The sequence below is a fragment of the Carassius auratus genome, linkage group LG44F (assembly GCF_003368295.1).
Source record: "Carassius auratus strain Wakin linkage group LG44F, ASM336829v1, whole genome shotgun sequence".
In the NCBI taxonomy this organism is placed as follows: domain Eukaryota; kingdom Metazoa; phylum Chordata; class Actinopteri; order Cypriniformes; family Cyprinidae; genus Carassius; species Carassius auratus.
The window spans coordinates 23,221-47,393 of NC_039298.1; the positions used below are offsets into that span (position 1 = coordinate 23,221).

The following is a 24,173-nucleotide window of genomic DNA, read 5'->3' on the forward strand; positions in this document are numbered from 1 at the left end:
TGATCATGACTTGATCATACGGCTTTCAAAGAATTACATTACGAATCCCGCATTGAACTCGTGGAAACTGGAGAAGCAGTCGTCAGTGAAATTAGGTAAACACAGCAAAAAGTTGTGATCATACTGCTGTAGTATTATAGTAAAGATTAATTTTAACCACGGATTCTTCACAGCCTCATCTCATAATAAACCAGATTCACTTTCACGGTGCAGAGCACAGCATCTTTTCCACATTACTTTATCCACACAAATGAGCTACAGAATTTGACAGGGGTTCAAGTTCTTGTGGGGGATGTACACACAGAGAACGTAGGTAATGTAATATGTATTTGCAATGTATATTGTGTCTATATATTTGAAACATTTGAATGTACTGATAAAGGTAACTAAAGTATTTTTGTTGAAGTACAATGTCGTAATAATAATGACCATAATTGACCATAATAATGTACCAAATCTAACTTGTATAAATATTACAGTATTATAGTATGAAAATACTATGCATATATTTATCAGTGAAGTCGTGAAGAACACAAACAAAACCCAAAATCAACCATGACAGGAAGCCAGTGGGGATCGAAAAAAAACAATAACCTATAAAACATTTTCATTTAAATCCAATTAACAGGCAATTCACTGTCTGAAAACATTTCATTCAGTTTACTCTTAAGTAAACTGAAAAATTTACACGTCAAGTACGCATTTTAAAAGTATGCTAAAGTGTAATTTTCACAAGAATTTTAATTTGATTAAAGTGGTTATAAGTAATGGCAATGGGTTAATGAAGTTAATGATTATGACTATGACGCAGGTGTTGTTGACACCTCTATTTTGGGTTCTGCTTGTATTAGCTCTGTGATTTCTTGCACTGTCATCATTGTTCTTTTTTGTCTGTTTACAATTTAACCTCATTTATCTTCTCCTCCCTCTCATTCTGGAATGTTTATTTACAGAGCTTCTTTTTTTTTTTTTTTTTCGGACACCTACTCTTTTGCCAACGCCTGAAGATTCCTCAAAGGAACAATACAGAGTTTGTCCAGAATGTCCCGAGTCTGGCTGTTCATGTGAGAGCCTCACAGGCAAAATGAGCTTCACTTGTCTGTTTTTATTGACCGGTAGCTGATGATTGCAATGATTTCTCTACATAAACATTTGTAGAGATGTAGGTCATTTGAAGATAAAATTAAATAAATGTGATCCTATTTATTGCCTGAATAATGTATTTCTGCTCTTACTATATGCAGTTCATTGGTGCAAGTTATTCCATCTTCATCATTTTTCATCAAAAAGTAATTACATCCCTTGTGAAAAAGAAGTACACTTTAGCATACTTCTAAAAAAAAAAAGTACTTATTATGGAAATAATATACTTAAAAAATATATATGTAAGTGTGAATTGAGTGCAATGCTTTCCAAGACACCAATTTTAATTGCAATGAAATAAAAATGATAACACATTTTTAATTTAACAGATACATTTATGAAGACAAAAAACTAAAGTATACTTTAAAGTTAATGTCAATGCTACTGAAACTTGCACTTCATTCATTTAAATGTATTTGTAATTACATTTGTAATGATAAAGTTTTACTTTAGTACTGTACATCAAATAATAAAAAACATTTTTTTTCTGTTTTACAAAGAAATATATCACATTACAGAAGTAAAATGGTTGGTGAACGAGGCGTCATTCATTTAAAGCATGCTGTTTGATGCGTCACTATTCTCTCCTCCTAGGAATTGTACATTTCTGTGTATAAAAAGGCCTAAGGCAGGGAGCATTGCTTTAATGTTTTTCAAAGGCGGGTAAAATCAGTTTCACACAATGTCACTTTTAAAGATAAAAGTATTTTGAGGATGTTTAAAATACCACTTATTTCTACTGGTCACATTCCACTCAACAAATTATAGTTGTGATCATTCAAACCCTTGTTAAAAATAGCCCGTTGACGTTCAGTTGATGCAACAGACAACTTTCACTCTCTCAGACCAGCTGTCATTAATACTGGGGCTTTAGATGATAAAAGATGACATTTGTAAAAGGGAGTGTTTGTTTTCATGCTGCAGGCTACAGCATCTCGTCTTGAAGGCTCTGTGTTACAAAAAAAATAATACACCTACTCAAATGCATATAAAGATGAAGACATTGTTTTTGTTTCAGAGCATTCTTGCTATGCAATGTCTCGTTTTCCCAGGCCTACAACAATAAGTGGATTCCTATGGTGCAAAGCACAATAAAACCCTACTCAGTGCTGTTGAAACTTAATGTGCTCTCCAGGCCAGGTCGAATCAGAAGCAAGCTCAGACATTGAAAATGCACAGTGACCCCTTCCTGTTTCCAGTCTCAGGAGGAAAAAAGAGGTTTAACCATGTCCACAAACATGCTGAACAAAGTATTTGTATAGCAGCATGCTGTTCAGACACAGCTGATATGACCAGCCAGGCCTCTGTCGGAAAGCCTCAGAGCTTTTGAAGAATGTATTACTGTCTTTTATAAAGTGTTGCAGTCAGAATGAGTCTCGCTTTCTCTTCTGGCTTTGATGGCCCTGAGGTATACTGAGGTATATTTACAGATAACCTGTTCCTACCCAACTCCTGCAGCTTTACAAGGTTGTCATGTTATTGGGAGTAAGTCAATTTAGTGTTCTGGATTACTGATTAAAGGCCTTTACATTTACTTGCAACTCAAGTAACATCTCTTTAGTTTGTGTTAAATTAAAAATCAAGTTCAAAACAAGTTAAAAATAGTTTTTAGCATTCAAGAGAAATGTGTCATCAAATGCTTCAAAGCATAGATATTTAAAGCATGTATGAATGAATCATACACAATCAGGCCTGCATGTTTTAAGAAAGTCGACATAAAAGAATGTTGGTAACCCAACTGTTTCGATTCCTATTGATTTCCACTGATTTTTGTTCATACAAAAGAACTCAATGGGACCATGTTTAGTTGCCAGCATTCTTTTGTGTGTGGGTGGGTGTGTTCAGCATAAGAAAGAAAGTCAGACAGTTTTCGAAACAACATTAAGGTGAGTAAATGAAGACAGTAATTATCAGTTAATCCCTTTCTTCCATTATATAATGCTAAAACATCTTCTATTATATAACACTCGCACAGCTGTTTTCAACAAGACAGTCACACTATATACAGTATCCTTAATCTTCTCCATTAGGTAGATGTATATCCTTTCTCTTCAAGTTATCTTTGTTACACCACTGGAACAGTCAGCAGTCTAGTTGATGGATGGATGAAATCCTGTCCTATATCCATGGGTCCCCCTTCCTGAATCATGCAAACACCCAGTAAGATATAAGATGACCTTGAAGGTCACTGTCAAAAACAGCTTGATTTTGAAATGACATCTACAGGTATTTATATAAAATGTATACATGACACAGTATTGCTATACTCAAACACCAAGAACCATTCCATGCACACATACAATAAATTACATGAGAAAAGTCTGTTACCATAAGCATTTCATGAGCACTGTCATTCCTGTACTCATGGTCATGTGAGCTTCTTCTCAGCGCATTCCTTGTGCTATTAACTACATCGACTGTAAAGAGTCACATGAGCTCTCTTATCCTGATATTCACAGGAAAGGCCTTACATAAACCCCTTTGCACTTTCATGTGCCATAGGAATTTTTGTAGATGTAAGATCTACTCTGTTTTAACTGAATAATGCTCATTAGTTAAACTGCAATCTCTTCTGCAGCTTCTTGACTTAATGCATACAGTATATATATTATGCATCTGGCTGCTGAGGTTGCTTCTCCAATGAGAGAGTAATGGACTGAATAATGTTCTGGATATTTGTCGGAGATACAGATGTTTTGATAGAAGTTCTTGTTAAACCAGAATCTTGTGGCCAGTTTTCCATTTTCAGTAAGAAAGAGGGAATCTTTGGGAGATGGTCGGCCTGTGTATCTTGAACAGACATATTCAGAAAATAAGTTCAAATGGACTGAGTTTAGACTAAAGATGTCCCTAACTGGACAGTATTTCTTCTTTGAAGGTTGAAGATCCGTGCTCATCCACTCAGGCAATGCAGCAGTAGTCAAAAATGATAAACAATGGCAGATCACTTTCAACAGTTATCATGCAATTCATATAATATCCACTAAACAACAATTCCTCCTCCAAGCAGCTCACATATCTGGACACCTGCATCTCAGACACCTGCTCCACTCACTGGTCTTGAGTCCCACAGAGGAGACGGAAGGATACAAAGGAGGAGCGACGACAGTGAAGGACGAGAGAGGACCAGGCCTGGGCTTTATTTTGTGTTTGGTTTTGTTTGTGTTTTGTGTATATTTTGTGATTAAAGCTCTCATTTGTATGTTCGCCGGTTCCCGCCTCCTTCTTCCAGTACTACGGAGGGTTTTATATTGTCACACTGACACTAATTGAATTCAATACAATTCACCAAAAATCACACCATGGAAAATGTTAAACTTTAACATTAATGCATTAAAGAGTTAGTTCTACCCCCAAAAATGAAAAATTCTGTCCTTAATTTCATACCCTCATGTCATTCCAAAGCCCTAAGACCTTCATTCATCTTCAGAACAGCAGAAAAGTGATAATGGCATCGTTACAATAATCCATATGATATCAGTGGTTCAACCGTGATGTTATGAAGCTACGAGAAAACTTTTTGTGTGTAAAAAATGTATGCTGAAGCAGAAGCCGCGTTATGATGGAGAACATGAATGGATTCAAAAGGATTCGAGTTTTCAATCTTGCAGATTAGCTTTAAGTGGTTGGGTTGTTTTTGACCTGATCTGGGAGTGTTTGTTGAGCCTTAATACACCATTACATTTACCAACATGCAGTGTAGAGGTTTAAATTACAGAAGGCTGTGCTGTGGCATTTGCTGTGACAGTCAGTGGTCTTTGTGTGATATTTATACTAGGCTACAGTAAGTGTATTTGTGAGATGCAGCGCTGGCAGCCGGCTGTGACTACATTCTACAAGCAGCAGGAGATTTTCCAGTGGATTTCAGAGTGCTCTCACACTCACACGTATGGTCAGATGATTTATAATCTATTCTTATAATACACAAACTAATATTTATAAAACACTGAGCACAGAAATACAGTCTGGTTTAAAGTCCCCAAAATGCTAAGCATAAAAAAGAGTGTTAGGATTTCATCTTTAAACTATAAATTTACATTTCAGTAAATAAATAAACAATACCAAAAATATTATGTTTCAACAACTGCAAATTATATTTTTGAAGGCTCTTTTTAAGCGTTGCTTCAAGGAATAGTTCACTCCGAAATTAGAAACTGCTGAATATTTTCTCACTCTCAGACCATACAAGATTCTAGATTCTAGATTCGCTTCTTCAAGGAAACAGATCAGAAGAAATTTAGCATTTCATCCCTTGCTTACCAGTGGATCCTCTGCAGTGAATGGGTGCTGTCAGAATGAGAGTTCAAACAGCAGATAAAAACATCATAATAATTTACAAGTAATCCAATCAATCAATTAACTTCTTCTGAAGCAAAAAGATGCATGTTTGTAATAAATGAGTGCATCATCAAGGAGTTTTTAACTTGCTTTCTCCAGTTAAAATATTGTCTTGTCTGAATCAGGAGAGAAATATGCCCTGATCAAGCATTTTTGATAAGCTAAAATAGTCCAAAACAGTTATATAAAAATACTGAGATGTTTTTAAAAGCTGTTTGGAACTTTCATCTGATGGCTCCCATTCACTGCAGAGGTCCTATTTGTAAGCGATTGATATAATGTTATATTTCTAATCTAATCTGTTCCAATGAAGAATCAAACTCATCTATATCCTGAATGGCATGAGGGTGTGTAAATTGTAAACTAATTTTTATTTTTGGTTGAACTGTTCCTTTAAGTATCTAAATGTATTGTACACACATATAGGCTCTACATCCTTTTAGATCTCCATCTGGACAGCTAAACAGATGGGTAAAGTGGCTGTGGAATTACAGAATCTCCGTCAATGGGATTACACAGGCTTATTCCATCTTCATTGAGATCCATTCAGAATAATCGTGACACAAGATCATCATTCAGAAAAAGTGAAATTACGATCTAGAAGAATGAAACTATAACAAGGCTTAAACAGAGCTACATTACCTTTAGTGTTATAGGAGCCTTTACACACTGTGTGTTACTGCCACATTTTCGTTTCTATTCATTTTCTGTATTTTATTATTACCGTTAAGTGCCACTAGGGGCGCTGTAGCTTAAGAGTGAGCTTCGTATGCAGAGAAGAGGTTAATGCAGAAGAAGAAGCGATCTCTCTAGAGAAAGAAGCGATCTCTCAAGAGAAAGAAAGATGCATGACTAAAGTGTGGTCACTAAGCTAATAAGAGAAATAAGATAAACAAAAAGAAGAAGAAAAAGACTTAAACTAATTCCTCTCTCGGTACTCAGCCAACGAGGTATGTTTTGTATGTTGTATTTGTCAAAATAGTTGTATCTGTCAGATTTCTTTCTTTAAGCTAATTATTGTTTGTTCTGTGCTTTTAGTTTTCACGGTGTGTTTATGATCCTGACTAAGCTGGATTCAATAAATCCATCAGTATGAGAAAGCCACTTGTGTCTGTTGGTACCTGGAGGAATTACAGTGAAAACTCGGACTGATCTGCATGCGGGTGGAGGCGAGGCGGCATGATCGAAGGAGCAGCAGTCTTGCCACAGCGTGATCGGCACGTGAACAGAGCGGGGAGCGCGCACGGGACCAAAGCACACGATTTGAAGAGCAACACTTTCAGATAAGACCATAAGATGTGTGGACACTCATAAGTTAAGGGTTTGTCTAAACAAGGAAAACAAAACACAAGTTTATGGTTGATTAATCAAACTGTGAAAAGTGAAAGTAACGTTTTGCTATTCCTAGTTTTGTTTTATTAAGCCACAGTGTAAGTTCTAAAGCACCTAAGTTTAAGCATCAGTACTTTTGTTTTATTGGGCTATTTGTAAAATTCTGTATTTTATGTGAACAGTTTAAATGTGAATAACTCTTATTTGTATACGTTTTGGGTATATTTAAGTTGACAGTAATTTAAGTTACATTCATATTACTGCATTAAGATTCAGTGTTACATTTTTATTTTATTCTGCCTTTATATTTTAACTGCCTGCAGTACAGGGGTGACTTTTAGTTAACGTAAAGATTTTGCTGTTTAGTGACAAGTGACAAGACGTTAAAATGACTGATCCAAATACACCACTAAATAGTGCAGAACCCCAGATGCAGTCTGAAGAAACCCAATGTACTGATATTAGTGAGCAGCAAGAATCAGTACAACTTAGAAGAAGTCAGAGAGTGAAAACACTCACAGAAAAGGGAAGAGAAATGCAGGATGAGAGGATTAAAGGACTCCAGCAAAGATTTAACTACAACTATGAAAAGTGGAGAACACGTGCAAAAGCATCCAAGTTACCCCTCTCTCAAACAGAACCCTTGAATAAAGACATACTTGAAGATATTATTGGTGATGTTAGAGGTCTTTGTGCAGATGTCACAAAAGTTTATGAAGAGTTACGTAAGCTCACCCCACCGGATCAGGAGTCACGTCGCAGAGTAGATCTGTGTGTGGAGATCTCAGGTTTCCTCGTGAATAAAGCAACCAGCCGATTGGAAGGAAAAGAGGAACAAGATTGGCCAGAAGCAGGCTCCCTCTTTCAAACTGTAAGCAATAAGTCAAGCTCCTTCAACACCACTAAGAACTCAAATGAGCATTCACATAGATCCTCTATAAAACGTCAAGAAGCCGCAGCAGAAGCAGCAGCGAGTCAAGCTGTTCTCAAAATATTAGAAGAACAAGAAATGGAACAGCAAGAAATAGAAAGACTAGAAGCTGAAGTCAGGAAAAAGGCAGTAGAACAAGAAACATTGATTAGACAAAAGCGCTTAGAAAGAGAGACAGAAGAAATTAGATTAAGAATGCAGAGAGAAGCAGAAGAAGCAAAGTTTAAGGCTCAACAAGAAGCAGAGTATGCAGCTCTGCAGAGAACACTTGATGAAAAGAAAAGAAAAGTACTGCACCTGGAAAAGGTCAAAGATCTAAAGGCAGCACAAGCAAAGATGCAGGTTTATGACCAAATGAGTGCAGTAGAAGCGCAAAAGATTGATGTAACAAAGATTAACACAGAAATGAAAGACGCTGAACATGTAAGCTTCCCATCTCTGCTTAAACAAGTTATACCCCAAGCTGCAGCCACTCCTACAAGTGATGGTACATCAGATCTTGTTAAAGTGCTAGCAAGTGCACTAAGTACTAGCCGTATCCCTGTTCCTGAACCTACTGTGTTTTCTGGGGATTCCTTAAGTTACAGTGACTGGAAGCTGTCATTTCAAACGCTGATAGACCAAAAAAATATCCCAGACAAGGAGAAAATATTCTACCTTCGGAGATATGTGAGTGGACCGGCTAAGAGAGCGGTTGAAGGATACTTCCTGCTTGGAACCGAATCTGCATATGCTGCTGCCTGGAAGATTCTGGATGAAAGATATGGAAATCCATTCACAATCGCGAAAGCCTTTAGAGACAAACTGCATGCATGGCCCAAAATTACCTCAAGAGACAGTTCCGAACTAAGAGACTTTGCAGATTTCTTGCGCAGTTGTGAAGCGGCTACAGCTCACATCAAGTCATTAGAGATCTTGAATGACTGCAATGAGAACCAAAAGATACTTTCCAAACTTCCAGACTGGCTTGCTGCCAGTTGGAACCGCAAGGTTATTGAAATTGAAGAACAAACAAATCAGTTTCCCACTTTCAGCCAGTTTGTTGAGTTTCTATCGAGAGAAGCCAAGATAGCCTGTAATCCTGTTACATCTTTACAGTCACTTAAACAATGTGAGCCTAACAAATCAGACAAACCGAAGCTTACAAAACAGAAAGAAATTGGAGTTAAAACACTGATGACGACTTCACAAGAAAAGATACAACTGGTATGTGTATTCTGTAAGAAACCTAAGCACAGTTTACACAAATGCAGAAGTTTTCTGGAAAAGGCTGTGTCAGACAGAGTCAGCTTTATTAAGTCAGAAAGGCTATGTTTTGGTTGTCTCAAACCAGGCCATCATTCGAAGAGCTGTACCAACCGCAATATTTGTGAAAGGTGCAGTAAAGGGCATCCGACTTGTCTTCATGAAGATAGAGTTAAGGACAAAGGAGAACAAAGGCAACCAATAGCTAATCCAAATCCAAGCAACGAAAGGTCAAGTCAAAGCGACCGAGTTCAAGAACAAGTTACAGCCATGGCTACGACTAACCAAGTCGCAAGTCAAGAAAATAACACACAGACAGCTGCAATCATTCCTGTGTGGCTTTCATCTTCCACAAAACACAAAGAAGTTCTTGTGTATGCTTTACTGGATTCGCAAAGCGATACAACCTTTGTTCTCAGTGAAGTTGCAAAGTTACTAGAGACAAACCAAGAACCTGTTAAACTAGAACTGTCTACTATGTCTTCCCAGACTACAGTTGTTCAGTCCGACAGACTTCAAAATCTTCAAGTTCGTGGCCTTTACTCAAGCAAAATAATCACTTTACCTCCTACATACACACGAGAATTCATTCCAGCCAACAAAGCTCACATTCCAACTAATGAAACAGCTAAAGCTTGGCCACATCTGGAACACCTTCAATCAGAAATCGCACCTTTGCAAGATTGCGAGGTAGGATTGTTGATCGGATATAACTGCTCACAAGCTCTTCTGCCGAGAGAGATTGTGTCAGGCAAGGAAGGCGAGCCATACGCTCAGCGCACCGATCTTGGTTGGAGTATAGTTGGACAAACCAATCACTGCTTGAACTATGGAGATGCAATTGGAATTAGTCATCGCATTATTGTCAAGAAAGTCATCCCAGAGCTTAAGCCTTCTCTAAAGCTTCAGAACAAAGTCCACTATGTCAATAGGACAACAGTAAAGGACATCACCCCTTCGGACATTATCAAAGCACTTGAAGGAGACTTCTCTGAAAGAGCCATTGAGGGCAACCCTGTATCACAAGAAGATTTAAAGTTTCTCACAAAACTCAAAGAAAACATCACACAGAATGAGAGCGGCCACTATGAGATGCCACTACCATTTCGTGACAAAAGACCCACATTACCAGACAATAGAATATGTGCAATGCATCGCCTAAAGTGTCTTAAAAGAAGATTAAAGAAAGACAAATCATATTACAATGATTACACAAACTTCATGGATGACATCATCTCAAGAGGAGATGCTGAAAGAGTCCCTGACAAAGAGTTGAATAACACTCCTGCTTGGTATATCCCACATCATGGGGTCTATCACCCACACAAACCCGGAAGAATCAGAGTAGTATTTGATGCCTCGGCCAAGTACCAGGATACTTCTCTCAATGACCACCTCTTAACCGGTCCTGACCTGACAAACACATTGGTTGGTGTTCTTTGTCGTTTCCGCAGAAGTTCTGTCGCATTCATGTGTGATATAGAGCGGATGTTTCACCAGTTCCATGTCACAAAAGAAGATCAGGATTACTTAAGGTTTCTTTGGTGGGAGAAGGGAGATTTGGAAGCATCACCATCAGTTTACCGTATGAAGGTCCATCTTTTTGGAGCAGCGTCTTCTCCAGGCTGTGCCAACTTTGGCCTGAAACACCTTGCTGCCCAAGGACAAGGTCAATTCAAAGAAAACACCATACACTTTATACAGAGAAACTTTTATGTTGATGACGGTTTGGCAAGCGTTCCTACTGAAAGGGAAGCCATTCAGCTCATCAAAGACTCAAGAGAGCTCTGTTCCAAAGGAAAGTTAAGACTCCACAAATTTGTGTGTAACAGTGAGAGAGTTATGTCCACTATTCCAGAAGAAGAGTGTGCCACAGTGAAAGACCTTGACCTGTCTTTAAGTTTACCACGCATTGAAAGAGCTCTTGGAGTTGAATGGTGCGTCACTTCAGACACATTCAAATTCAGAGTTCAAGTCAAGTTGAACCCCCTTACAAGAAGAGGTGTACTTTCTACTGTCGCCTCCATTTACGATCCCCTGGGGTTTATTGCACCGTTCGTCCTCTTGGGAAAGCAGATTCTTCAGCAAATGTGCAAGGATAAGGTTGGGTGGGACCACGAGCTTCCAGAGCACTTAAAACCCCAGTGGGAATCCTGGATTAAAGACCTTCCAAGTTTAGCTAACATGCAGATTCAAAGATGTTTCATTCCTACAGATTTCGGTCAGGTTAAAAGCTACGAGCTTCATCACTTCGCAGACGCCAGTGTCAATGGATATGGTGCTTGTACTTACCTGCGAGCCATTAACCAATCAGATCAAGTCCATTGTTGCTTGGTAATGGCCAAGTCAAGAGTCACACCTACTAGTGTCACAACTATCCCTCGACTCGAACTCTCAGCAGCAGTTGTTGCAGTTAGAGTCAGTGATCTACTCAGGACAGAACTTGAAATCCCATACATTGCTGAGTTTTTCTGGACAGACTCCACCGTTGTTCTCGGCTACATAAATAATGATGCCAAAAGGTTTCAAGTCTTCGTAGCGAATCGGATACAAAGGATCAAGTCAAGCACAAAGCCAGAACAATGGGCTTATGTCGCATCAGAGCAGAACCCTGCAGACTACGTTTCTCGAGGCTTAACCGCAGAACAACTGAAGTCCTCTGAATGGTTTGAGGGGCCAGCATTTCTCTGGGAGAAGAACATTCCTGATAGAGATGTTAAGGTGGGAGAGATCAGGGAAAATGATCCAGAACTTCGCAAAGCCTCTGTGTATACCATCAATGCAAAGGAAGAGCAAACTATTTTCAGCAGATTTGAGAAGTTTTCAGAATGGTCCAGATTGATAAGAGCATTTGCAATCTTGAGAAGAAAGGTCAAGGAACACAAGCATGATATACAAATCATCAAAGAAAGTACAACTTTGGAAGTAAGAAAACAAACAGAACTGTTTATCATCAAAATTGTTCAAGAGAAAGTTTTCGCAGAAGAGATAAAGAGTCTAAAATCAAAGAAAACGGTTTCCAAGACCACAAATAATAATCTGTACAAACTAAGTCCGTTTCTGGACGAAGAAGGAATCCTCAGAGTGGGTGGACGTTTGGGTCAAGCTGTACTACACCCGCATGTAAAACATCCTGCCATACTTCCCAAGGACAGTCATATTTCAACTTTGCTGATCAGACATTTTCACACGAAGGTTCAACATCAAGGTCGTGGAATGACTATGAATGAGTTGCGTGCAAATGGTTGGTGGATTCTTGGGAGCAGCCGTGCAGTTTCATCATACATCTTCAAATGTGTCAGATGTCGCAAATACAGAAGGAAAACGGAGCATCAAAGTATGGGAGATTTGCCAGTAGAACGAACTGAGTCTACCCCGCCTTTCACTTATGTTGGAATGGATTGCTTTGGACCAATATACGTCAAAGATGGACGAAAGGAGCTCAAGAGATATGGACTCATACTAACCTGTCTATGTTCACGAGCCATACATATTGAAGTAGTAGACGACCTGAGTACAGACGCATTTCTAAATGCTCTGCGAGCATTTATTCCAATAAGAGGAAATGTGCGTCAACTGAGATGTGATAGAGGAACCAATTTCATTGGGGCCCAGAGAGAACTCGCAGATCTCATGAAAGAAATGAATCAGGAGAAGGTAAAAGCGCTTGGATGTGAATTTCTCATGATTCCCCCTTCGGCAAGCCATATGGGTGGAATATGGGAAAGACAGATCAGGACCATCCGTAGTGTTCTTTCAGCCATCCTTGACCAGTCAGCAAAGAGACTCGACAGTACATCCTTGAGAACCTTGTTGTATGAGGTAATGGCGATTGTCAACAGTAGGCCACTTTCCATCGAGCATTTAAGTGATCCAACAGGTCCTGAGCCATTAACGCCCAATCACATTCTCACTATGAAGTCAACCATTGTTCAACCTCCTCCAGGAGAGTTTATGAAAGAAGATTTGTATCTTCAAAAAAGATGGAGAAGAGTACAATATTTAGCCAATGAGTTTTGGATTCGTTGGAGGAAAGAATATTTGCTCAACTTGCAACCAAGACAGAAGTGGAATGTACACAGAAGGAATCTGAAGATAAATGATGTAGTGCTTCTACAAGATGACATGGCACCACGTAATGAATGGAAGCTTGCCAAAGTCACTGATGTCTATCCAGGAACTGATAACAAAGTGAGAAAGGTTCGACTTTTGGTTAGTGAAAGGACATATGACAAGCACAGTAAACTTGTGACTAAGACAGTCTCATTAGAACGACCTATTCATAAGGTTATTGTTTTGCTAGAAGCAGACTAAGGGTTTATTTTTATTTTCATGTTCAGTTTGTCAGACTGAGTGTAAGTCATAGAAATCCCACAGTAAGAGTTGTGAGATTGGTGGGAGTGTTACTGCCACATTTTCGTTTCTATTCATTTTCTGTATTTTATTATTACCGTTAAGTGCCACTAGGGGCGCTGTAGCTTAAGAGTGAGCTTCGTATGCAGAGAAGAGGTTAATGCAGAAGAAGAAGCGATCTCTCTAGAGAAAGAAGCGATCTCTCAAGAGAAAGAAAGATGCATGACTAAAGTGTGGTCACTAAGCTAATAAGAGAAATAAGATAAACAAAAAGAAGAAGAAAAAGACTTAAACTAATTCCTCTCTCGGTACTCAGCCAACGAGGTATGTTTTGTATGTTGTATTTGTCAAAATAGTTTTATCTGTCAGATTTCTTTCTTTAAGCTAATTATTGTTTGTTCTGTGCTTTTAGTTTTCACGGTGTGTTTATGATCCTGACTAAGCTGGATTCAATAAATCCATCAGTATGAGAAAGCCACTTGTGTCTGTTGGTACCTGGAGGAATTACACTGTGAATAGACTTTCACAGGTCTTTCAAACGTCAAAAGCTCCTTCAAAAGTATGAATGAAATGACAGAAGGGTATGAATGAATGCATCAAGTCATGGGATTCAAGAGATACGGAATATCATGTTCTAGCCACAAAATGACCTATAAAGAAGATTTAACCCAATCTCATGAATGTGCATATCAATGCCAGTACTGTACATTAATCACATCTAAACATACGTTCTGTCATAATTTTTCATCTTCTAGGAACCAGTTTACAAATCCAACATATGCTGGATTCTTACTTTCATCTAGTATTCTTTAAACAATTCTTTATAACACTTTAAACACCTATCATTTTTATCCTTATAGCAAAAATGTTGCCTGAATGAAGAGTTAGCATGAACTAATTCATTTTATTTAAGGTTAGGATGGACATGCTATATGTTTGCCTAGCAACTAGAGGTTAAATTTGCAATATTCAAAACATCCACCCTGCCACCTCATTTAAGCCAGACACTTAAATTTCACATGAGAGTGCACTGTAAAAACTAATCTATAGAATTTACCCAATAAATGTGAGGTAACAATTTGCATCGACTTTGGTGGGGTAGATTTAATCCCATATATTGAGTATAAACTATCTGAAGTAAAAAGCTATTAAATGCTTGCATAAATTGGGTAACAATACCTCACATTTATGTATATATTCAACAGCTACTTACTCATTAAAATTAGGTAAAAAATACAATTTAGTTATTAAAAAGTTAAAAAGTCAGTTCAGCCCATAATTTATTCATGCCGCAATGCATGATGGGAGCAATGGATGAGTTTTTATTGGCTACAACATGCTTTTTTGATGGTCACCGTTGTTGTGATGCTCACGCTGATTCTTGATGTCTGTGTTTCTAAACATAATAATTATTTCTTTATGTAGAACTAACTTTTAAAAACGTCATATTATGCCAAAAAATGCTGACTTCCTACCCCCACCCACCACTTAATTTATGTATACATTAAAGAAACCTGAACTGACGCATTCAGGTCTTTCCATAACAATTAGTTCAAACAACAATCAATAGCACACATGATTGTCTTTGGGCTGATTTGTCTGTAATCATTCTGTTAACACAGCCCCACAAAGTCTAAAGTAAACATCTGAAGGTTCAAGAACCCAACTAAAGGAAACATTGACCACTACAATGGTAACACACAAATTGTGATTTTCTAGTTTGGTGAGTCTGCTTGTTAACATCGGATGTCTTCAATAATGGTCAATCATGACCCAATTAATTTCTTAATTATCTCATTAAATTCAACTCTGCTTCAGTGTTACTTTTAACAATGCTTCAGTGTTTATATGAGTCCACACTCAATCAAAAATGCGGGCTGACGCATGCGCAATTTAAAGCAAAAAAACTCACGGTTTGGGGGTATATTTTACTGCATTTTTCTATGTGATGGTTCTTACTGTTGATGAATGGGTAGCATATGTAGAATTTACCCATTACTTTAGAATTCGTTGGCTGGCTGCAATAATCATGTACATTTTATATGGTTTCCACAGATTATATTTACAACTCTCCAAAATCACTTTTTTCAGTGTGCTTCTCCAGATTCTAAGACCTCAAAGACCTTTGAAATTCATTTCAACATGTCATATTTGACATTTTGGGGCAAACCATAGAAGAAGAGTTTATGGGCTTACATAATTTAAATACATTTCTGCTGGGGTTTTGTAGTTTGTTTGTTTGTTTGTTTGTTTCAAATAAAGGTTATTTTGCATCTATGACATGGAAACGTTCCATTGTACAAAAATGAATCTTTAGATCAGTACAATGTTTTATACACCATAAGATAAAATGGTTCTTTTACTGTTACTGAAATGTTCTTTTTGGGAACCCAAAAGAACAGTTCTCCCCCCAAGCCATATCCCACCCAAACAACACATAACACACCTCAGAACTGTATCTGTAAATAACTTATCAAAACATAGAATTGTGAATGTGCATGTTTACAAATGTGTCTACTGCCATTTTATTTTCCTCTATATTTTTATTTATAATTCATTGTCTATTCTCTTTATTATTAGTGTTTTTATTACCTTAAATTATATGCTATTATGAAACTCAGTGTTTGTATTTACTCTTCTAAAATAGATGTCTCTCTGGGGGAGCATTTTGCGGACGTGCGTTAGGAGTACCGACATGCTGATCCGTTTTCATTTTTTTATATATTTAATACTAATAATAGCTTTGTCACCCGTGGAGGAGTCTTTAGACAGCTGGTGTTATGAATGCTCCTTGCTGCTTATTATTAATGGCATGTGTTGTTTCCAAAGTTCATTCTTGGTGGTTCAAACCTGTTTCTGTGAGAACCTATCAGTTTGAGAGCCCTTGTTCAATCCTGTTTAAACCTGAAACACAGTGCTATCATGAGATTTACAAATGTTCACAGTCTGTTACATTTTTATTTCATCTCTATGATCACTACCTTTGGTTCATTCACTGATTCGGAATGAGTAGAACCCCTACTGACTAGCTTTGTCTTGTCCATAAATGTCCATCTGTACAGCATGTTGGATGTAATCCATCTGGTCAAGACAACAACCCCTGCATATCCCTGCTGTGGATATGTTTGTATAAAAATGGCTTGGGCGACTGGGACTCAGACAAATGGAAAGTCCCCTAGTGTGGTTACCATGGTTACCGGTGTCTCACCTGCTGTCTCATGTGGAAGGTTCCAGCAAATGGATTTAGCGGCTGTGACTCGATACCCACTTAACCTGAATCTCGTTCGTGCTCTTGCACAGAGGGTTGAAAGTCAGCGGTGTCTGTGGAATCATTCAAAAACAGTCTTGTGATGCACTTATAGAAGTTAATATTTTTTTATCAATTATGGCTTCTTAAAAATTGGCACTCATAAAAAAAAGTGTTGTAATGGTCAGACTTCCACAAATAAATGTAAAAGGATAGTTCACTCAAAATAGATAATTTACTCACCTTCATGTTCCACCATATGACTTTCTGTGGAAGTTAAAATAAAATATTTTGAGAATGTTCGTAAACCGTTGACCAAAATCTCCATTTATTTTATGTTTCACAGAAGAAATAAAGTCATAGAGTTAGTAAATGATGACATAACTTTCATTTTTCGCTCAACTTCACCTTTAAAATACAAAACAATACAATGCAAAAGTGTTAGCAGATGCCGGCTGTCATGCCGTGGTCTCTCTGAACTAAGCTTGAGCTCCTTTACTCAACCTACATTCTTTAGAAATATTTCTTACTATTATAATTTTTTTTTCATGGTGGGCTTCAATCGTTCGTGGCAACATGGGAATTCAGTGATTTCTATCTTTCTTGCCCACTACCAGCATTTGCCATTAGCTTCCGATAACCTGGACTGTGACACGGCACAAAAAGACAATGGAAGACGATACATAATATGGATAGATAAGTGCAATAAACATTTACATGTCAACTTATTTGATGTCTGTATGTGTTTACTGTGGGATATCGGAGTAGGATGCGATAATGTGTGTTGTGTATGCAACTGTAACATTAACCTGAACCTCATATGCACCCAAGTGTAGGAAACAACAGAAAAATGGAGGGATAGTGGATCGTGTGTAAGTACAATTTTGTTTTTCTTGACCAAGCCCTCTGTCACATTACCTCCTTCTAGACTGACGAACTCAGCAATCTGGATAGACAATCAGCAGTCAGAATCTCTTTTCCAATTTTCTCTTTTTTAAGGCTGCAGCAACAGGTACTGAAAGTGAAAGCCGTGACATTTGCCAAGTGTGGTAAACCCATACTCAGAATTGATGCTCTGCATTTAACCCATCCAAGTGCACACACACAGCAGTGAGAAGTGAACACACTGTGAACACACACCCAGAGCAGTGGGCAGCTATATATATCCAGCGCCCAGGGAATGACTGGGGGTCGAGTGCCTTGCTCAAGTGCACTTCAGCCATGAGTATTGAGGGAGGAAGAGAGCGCTGTTCATTCACTCCCTCCCACCTACAACTCCTGCCAGCTCAGAGACTCGAACCTGCAACCTTCAGTCCAACTCTCATACCATTAGGCCACAGCTGCCCCTGTACCATCTTGTCATCCTGGCATTTTGATCCTTGAGTTTATCCAGTTCAGCATTCTATAAACTTTCCCTTCCCACTAAGTAATATCGGAGACATTTCAATGCCCACATGTTGGCAATTCCCCTTTCTCAATAATTGAGATTCGGGTCTCTCAAGGTAGCAGCTTATTTTGTAGGCAGAAAATTGGGTGTTCCTGGCCTCTCTCTCCCTGTGCTAGTACAGCTCCTAGTCCACTGGCGGAAGCATTCAATGAAGGAAGCGGAAGCATCCACTAGAAATCTCTGAGAGAAATCTGGACATCAAAGTACACAGTACTATTACATAGACTCTCTTTCAGGCTTTGAGATACCCGCTCAGCTTCCTCATTCCAGGGCACTGGATTTCAGAACCAACGTTGTCGTAAAGTTGGTCAGGGGTACCGCAACACTTGAAAACTCTAGTGTAAACCTTCGGTACCATCCAAACAGCCCAAAGAAGGCTAGTACCTCTTTCTTTGTCTGAGGTCTCTGACAATTTCGTACAGCTTCCACTTTGTCAACCTGTGGTCAGACTTCAACATTGGCCAGCAGAAATTCCAAGTATTGTACCTCTTGTTTTGCTCACTCACTCAATCTGACCTCTGTTGCAGCCTGGAAATAAACCACGTTTCGTCTAGTCAAAGAAGAATTGGCCCCCTAACTGATCCTATGGTTATTTTTTCTCAGTTTCTGTCACAGATGGAGTTTTGGTTCCTTGCAGCTGCTGCCTTTGACTTGCTTAGTTGGGGACACTTGACTGATTGCACAGACACTATTAGAAGAACCATCAATGAACTGACTTTAGCTGGTAAAATTACTCTTTGTTTCTGTCTTCTTTAATTATTGACAAACTATTTTCCTGTTTAACACTGTAAAGCTGCTTCGACGCAATCAGTATTCTATAAAATGCTATATAAATAAAGGTGACTTGACTTGACTTTGTCCCATTTAAGGTTAAGCCTGCATCAGCAATCTTCTGTAATATCCTGTTCAGGTGCCGTAGATGTTTTTCCCAGCTACCGTTGTAGATGTCCACATCTCTGAGATATGCTGCACAGCAATCCATTTCCCCCCATGTAGAACCTTATCCATCAGCTGTTGCAATGTTGCTGGAGCTCTGTGTAAACCGAATAGCGTGGTCAAAAAATGTAATAGTCCTCATTAGCTGAATCTCCTTCCTCAGTGGGTCAACAAGCCTTTCAGGCACAGTTGAATGGGAGTTGAGGCAGTGAACTGGTTGGTGTGTTCAGTCAGGTTGGTTCTTCCTAGCTCTGACCTTAAGAGATCTGGGTGCTTGTCTACTCTCCTTAGCAGATGCTAAGCAGTATTCCAGGGTTATCTTTGCTGGAGGTCTCAGTAAAGCCACGGCTTCCATTTTATCACCCTTCTCTCCATCTGTGACTCCTTTGCAGGCAAACAGGTACTTTCTCTTTCTCTGCTGTCTTCTCTCACCACTCTTTCAGGAGGTTGATGTGGTACACTGGGCTGGACTTCACCTTCTCTGGGTTCTCTGTTCTCTGTTACTTCTCCAAGCTGTCTTTCATCTGCAGCACATACTGAAGAATACCTTGTTCACCAGCTGTGGATATCATCGGGGATTCTCAGCTTTTCCTCAGCAGATCTATTGGACCCTGGACAGACCACCCGTACACTAGTTCAAAAGATGAAAACCCTGTTGACGCTTTCGGTACCTCCCTGTAGGCAAACAATCGGCAGCCGCTTGTCTTTTCCCGTGTCACTGACAAACTTTCTCAGCATGTTTTTTTAGGGTTTGGTTGAACTGCTCCTCTAGTCCGTTGGTCTGCGGGTGATAGGGGCTTGTCTTGATCGACTGGATACCCAGCTTTCTGTAGAAGTTCTTCATTAAGTATGATGTAAAGTAGGACTGTCAAAAAATAATTCGAATTTCGACTATTCATCGAATTTAAAATAAAAATCCAAATTCGAATGCTAAAACGTTGCATTCGAGTTTTAGGTGTGCTTTAAGGATGCTGCTTTAAGGACCAGCCAGGGTATACTTCACATTCCACGTTTTGTTCTGTCTCGCGCCCAGCAGCATCCGCAGAGCTTTCAAAAAGTGGACGAGCTCGACTCACAGTACCACTTCTGTCTCATCATTCACCTTGTGCTTGCGCTGTCCGTGTGGTCTCAAAAATTCCTTGCACACGGGAGGGGTGCCCGGCTGTCCTGCACTCTTAATGACATGCAGAGACTGTGTGGGCGCGGACGGCTAAGTATATTTTGGAATTTTTCAGTGGCGCACGAGATGCGATGACAATGTAAGTGTTCCACTAAATGCAGCGCTGCTCCGATGTTCATTCAAAATATTGAAATGAAGCCATTCACACAGAACACATATTTCCCGCATTTTTTAGAGGGACATCTTCTATAACCGTTGCACTCGCGTCTTGCACAAGAGAGCCGCATGTTTAGAAAGCCATGTAAAATTAATGCAAGTTCAACTTTTCAATAACACATCTCGAGACTTTATGGTGGGTTTTTCCCCATCCCACTGCATCTCATGTTTTTAAATGAAAAATGTACCGTGTGATTTGCTTTCTGCTCTTTGTATTAAACTATGCATGCATACGTGATGCTGTTTTGTTTATAGTTGTTTAAGCAACATAATTATAATTGGTTTATAAACATTATTTTAAATATTATTCACTTCACAGTAATGTATTCTAATGCCTTGAATAAAAGTGCATTTGTAATATTTTGCTGGATGCGCCCTCTTGTGGCATCAGGAGAGAAGCCAAAAGCTTTGCTTCACCCTAACTGAAATTATGCATTTTAAATTCGAATATAATTCATCATCTTGATAATGTATAAGTACAAAATTCTAATTAAATTTTTCAGCCATTTTGACAGCCCTAATGTAAAGTTGGGGTCTTGACCTGTGATGATTTTGTCTGGGATACCGACTCTGGAACAGGGGCGCCCCCAAGGGGTGGTAGAAACTCTGTATAAACTCTGGCCACCCCTCTGGCCACCCAGATTATTTGCAGTGGGTACTGGATACTATTAATTTAAATGCAGAATGTAAATTCACAATAGTTTAAGAAGTGAAAAAACATTAAAGTGTTTCGTTCCTGAATGAATCAACCGTTTAAATGATTTGGTTCAATCGCAATGACTCACTTATTAACATTGACTCGCTGCCACCTATTGGCGGTTTTAATTTCACATTTTATGGAACCTTTTCATTTTTTTAATAATTTCAAACATCAGTTTTCAATGTTTTATCTTTAAAACATCAAAACATTATTTATTCATTTGTAACTGCAGGTTAAAGTATTCCATATTCCACGGAGCTGCATTTTAAACAGTGTGTAAAAACATCTAAATGGCACTTCAGATGCAGCTTCTGTTTTATCTGCATTGCAAAGATCAATTTTGTTGATAATGATTGCATTTGCTTGGTAAAAGCCCAAATGCAAGTATTTGACCTAAAAGATGGTGCACACTTTTAGAAACAATGGTGTAAAGGTAAAAATAAAATAAAAAATCAGATGTCAGCACAATTAAAAATAAGATATCAGCACAATAACACTCAGCATAATAGTCTAATTATCTTCATCGATAAAATCCTAGAACTCACAGAGATATAACTTTTTTGTCTATATTGCAAACCCTTATTATTATTTTTTTTTTCTTTATTTTAATGTGCCACCCCAAAATTTACTGTGGCCTCATTTGGCCACCCCTGTTAAAATATTCTGGGGGCACCACTGCTCTGGAAAACCTTTGCACTAGTGCACTGATAACCTTGGCAGTTGTAATTGATCCTAGGGAGGATGCTTTAGGGTATTGAGTAGCACACAACACTGCTTTCTCCAGAGGTCCAACTATGTCCATTGTGATCCTTCTGAATGGCATGGAGATCACTGGTAATGGATACAAAGGAAGTAAAGGACAACTGATATGTTCATTATTACATCCAACAACAGAACACTTAAATTGCTTGGGAGACATTAGATCTTAATGCGGATCTAAGGTAAGACGCCAGTCCAGTCGGTCCTGAAACGCCACTGGCAATCAAACTCTAGTGGGAGGGGCCTGTTTATGTGACGTTACAACTAAAATGTTAGTAGATGAAAGACAAAAACACACACTGGGTGAATTTTATCATTATAGGGTGGTTGTGTACACACTGCCAACACACATTTCAGTTCAAACAACTTGTAAAAGTGCATATAGCATCTTATATAGATAGATAGATAGATAGATAGATAGATAGATAGATAGATAGATAGATAGATAGATAGATAGATAGAATAAGCCTGTTTTCTATCTAAACTGACTTTAACACATTGATAAAGGGCTTTAAACTAGACTAGGGAGTATATCACTTTAAATGCAAAACCTCCTACTATGTTTGCCTAGAGATTTTGGGTTATACAGTCAATCGCAAGAAGCATGAGGTGAATATTAAGAGCAAAAGCAATTATAGTAATTTTCAAAGCCCAGCAGAGAATTCCTGTTCTGAGTGAATGTTCATCACTGATAACTTGCTGACAGCAAACAGAGTCATACTTCATTAACTCTCACAAACATTCTGTCCCACTGAGAAATACTGCAATGGCAGAACATGCTCTAATCAGCAGCAACTGCAACAACCACCTCCTTTAAAACATCGATGGACAGAACATTCTGATCTGAAGAAACACACACACACTTCCATGTGAAAAAGAAGTGTGTAAACATGCACTTGTAGTGTACTTCAATATTTAGATTCACCTTAAGGATGAAAATGTTCATTTAGCTTATTTTCAGGCCATCCAAGATGTAGATGACAGTTTTCCAAACAGTAAAGAAGATTTTTAGCTATTTAGCTATTTAGCTATTTTTAACAAAATTAATACCCATGGCTCCAGAAGATATATTGTGGTCTCATGAAGTAAAGCAATAAGTCTGTGCAAGAAGTTGATTATTAATTGCAACATTATTTCCTGTTATCCACAACCTCAGACAAATTGGGAAGTCGTTCTTTTTTTCACAGTCTGTTTTACTTTGTATTTTCTCTTGTCCGATAGTTAAATGGGCAGAGCCAGAAACAGCTATCTGAAAGCTGATTCCTTTCTGAAATTAATAACTAAGTAAATCTGACCAACTCGATCCAGAGACATTGACTTTGGGGCAGGATCTGTTTTTACTGACCAACAGAAGATAGGGTAATGTAGATGGGGTAGGCTTTAAAAAAGTATGGGATCCATTGACAAAATGCCCCTCATAACATGCAGAACTAATACTGCATTAAGGCTGTAATGTTCTGGAATGACCAAAGAATGATCTATCCTGTCAGTACTGTCTGTACTGTCCATTTAACCTCCATGTCATGTCTGAGAAGCCCAGACGGTCAGTTCACCTGGTAGTCGGGCAGCACACACATGCTGTGTCACGGTACAGTGTGTCATGTGATAATTCCATTACATTGGGATCAGGCCTCTACAAATAACCTGGATTTATCCAGTCAGCTGACCTACAGATGGGGAGGAGAATGAGTCTGAGAAAGAGATGGATGAGCGATGGTCCTAATGAGCGGAAATAAGATGGCTTGAAAAAGATGGAAGGCAGGAAGGATTAGGAGGACAGTGATACTGTCACACTTGAGCAGAACATCCAGCAGCCGGCGGCGGCACATGAGCCCTGAGTCATCAGGCCGTTACCAGGAGGAATGGAGTGGGTATTACTGCATGACTAACAAGCCAGGGAGATGACACTGCAAATACATCTCCTCCATGACGCCATTCATGCAGTCTATATAATATTAACACAGGCAAACCAAACATTGTTCATGCATTAACTGCACAGTGCAGCTCAGCATGGCCTGAAGGAAAATGTATTTCTCAGAGGATGTGCTTTCACAGTTCAGGTGACTAAATGAAGTTTTCAGCTATATTTCATAAGTATCAATTTCATCCCAGATTTTTCTTTTAAAATTCCTCATAAGACCTAAAAAGACACAATTATTGGTTTACAGTAAGAATGTCAAGTTTTAAAAATAGGTCAGATAAAGTGAAAAATGTTGAATGAATTGCAGGCTTTCATATCTTGGCAAATCTGAGCATAGTCTGGGACTTTAGGTCTAGTCTTTTTTTAGGTCTGTAAAGTAAATATGGGATTACGGGGCCTCTTTTCTCACTGAAACATTTGTGAAACTTAAGAAATGTATTAAGTGCACTGTAATTGTATTGAATGTGCACTAGCACTTGTAATAA

At 38.6% G+C, this 24,173-nt stretch overlaps 1 protein-coding gene across 4 annotated transcripts; it reads left to right on the top strand.

Annotated features, from left to right (window-relative positions):
- Window positions 1-6,160: 6,160 nt before the first annotated feature.
- LOC113068237 (uncharacterized) lies at window positions 6,161-13,868 on the top strand. 4 transcript variants are annotated; one of them, XM_026240894.1, is made up of 4 exons: window positions 6,161-6,431; window positions 6,520-7,917; window positions 7,951-13,666; window positions 13,755-13,868. In XM_026240894.1, exons 2-3 carry the CDS (start codon window positions 7,202-7,204, stop codon window positions 13,301-13,303), a joined length of 6,069 nt encoding a protein of 2,022 aa, XP_026096679.1. In that variant the 5' UTR covers window positions 6,161-6,431; window positions 6,520-7,201; the 3' UTR covers window positions 13,304-13,666; window positions 13,755-13,868. The 4 variants fall into 4 exon arrangements, with proteins under 4 accessions (XP_026096679.1, XP_026096680.1, XP_026096677.1 ...); XM_026240895.1 differs by having other exon boundaries at window positions 6,520-7,912; window positions 7,946-13,666; XM_026240892.1 differs by having other exon boundaries at window positions 6,520-13,666.
- The last annotated feature ends 10,305 nt before the right edge of the window (window positions 13,869-24,173 follow it).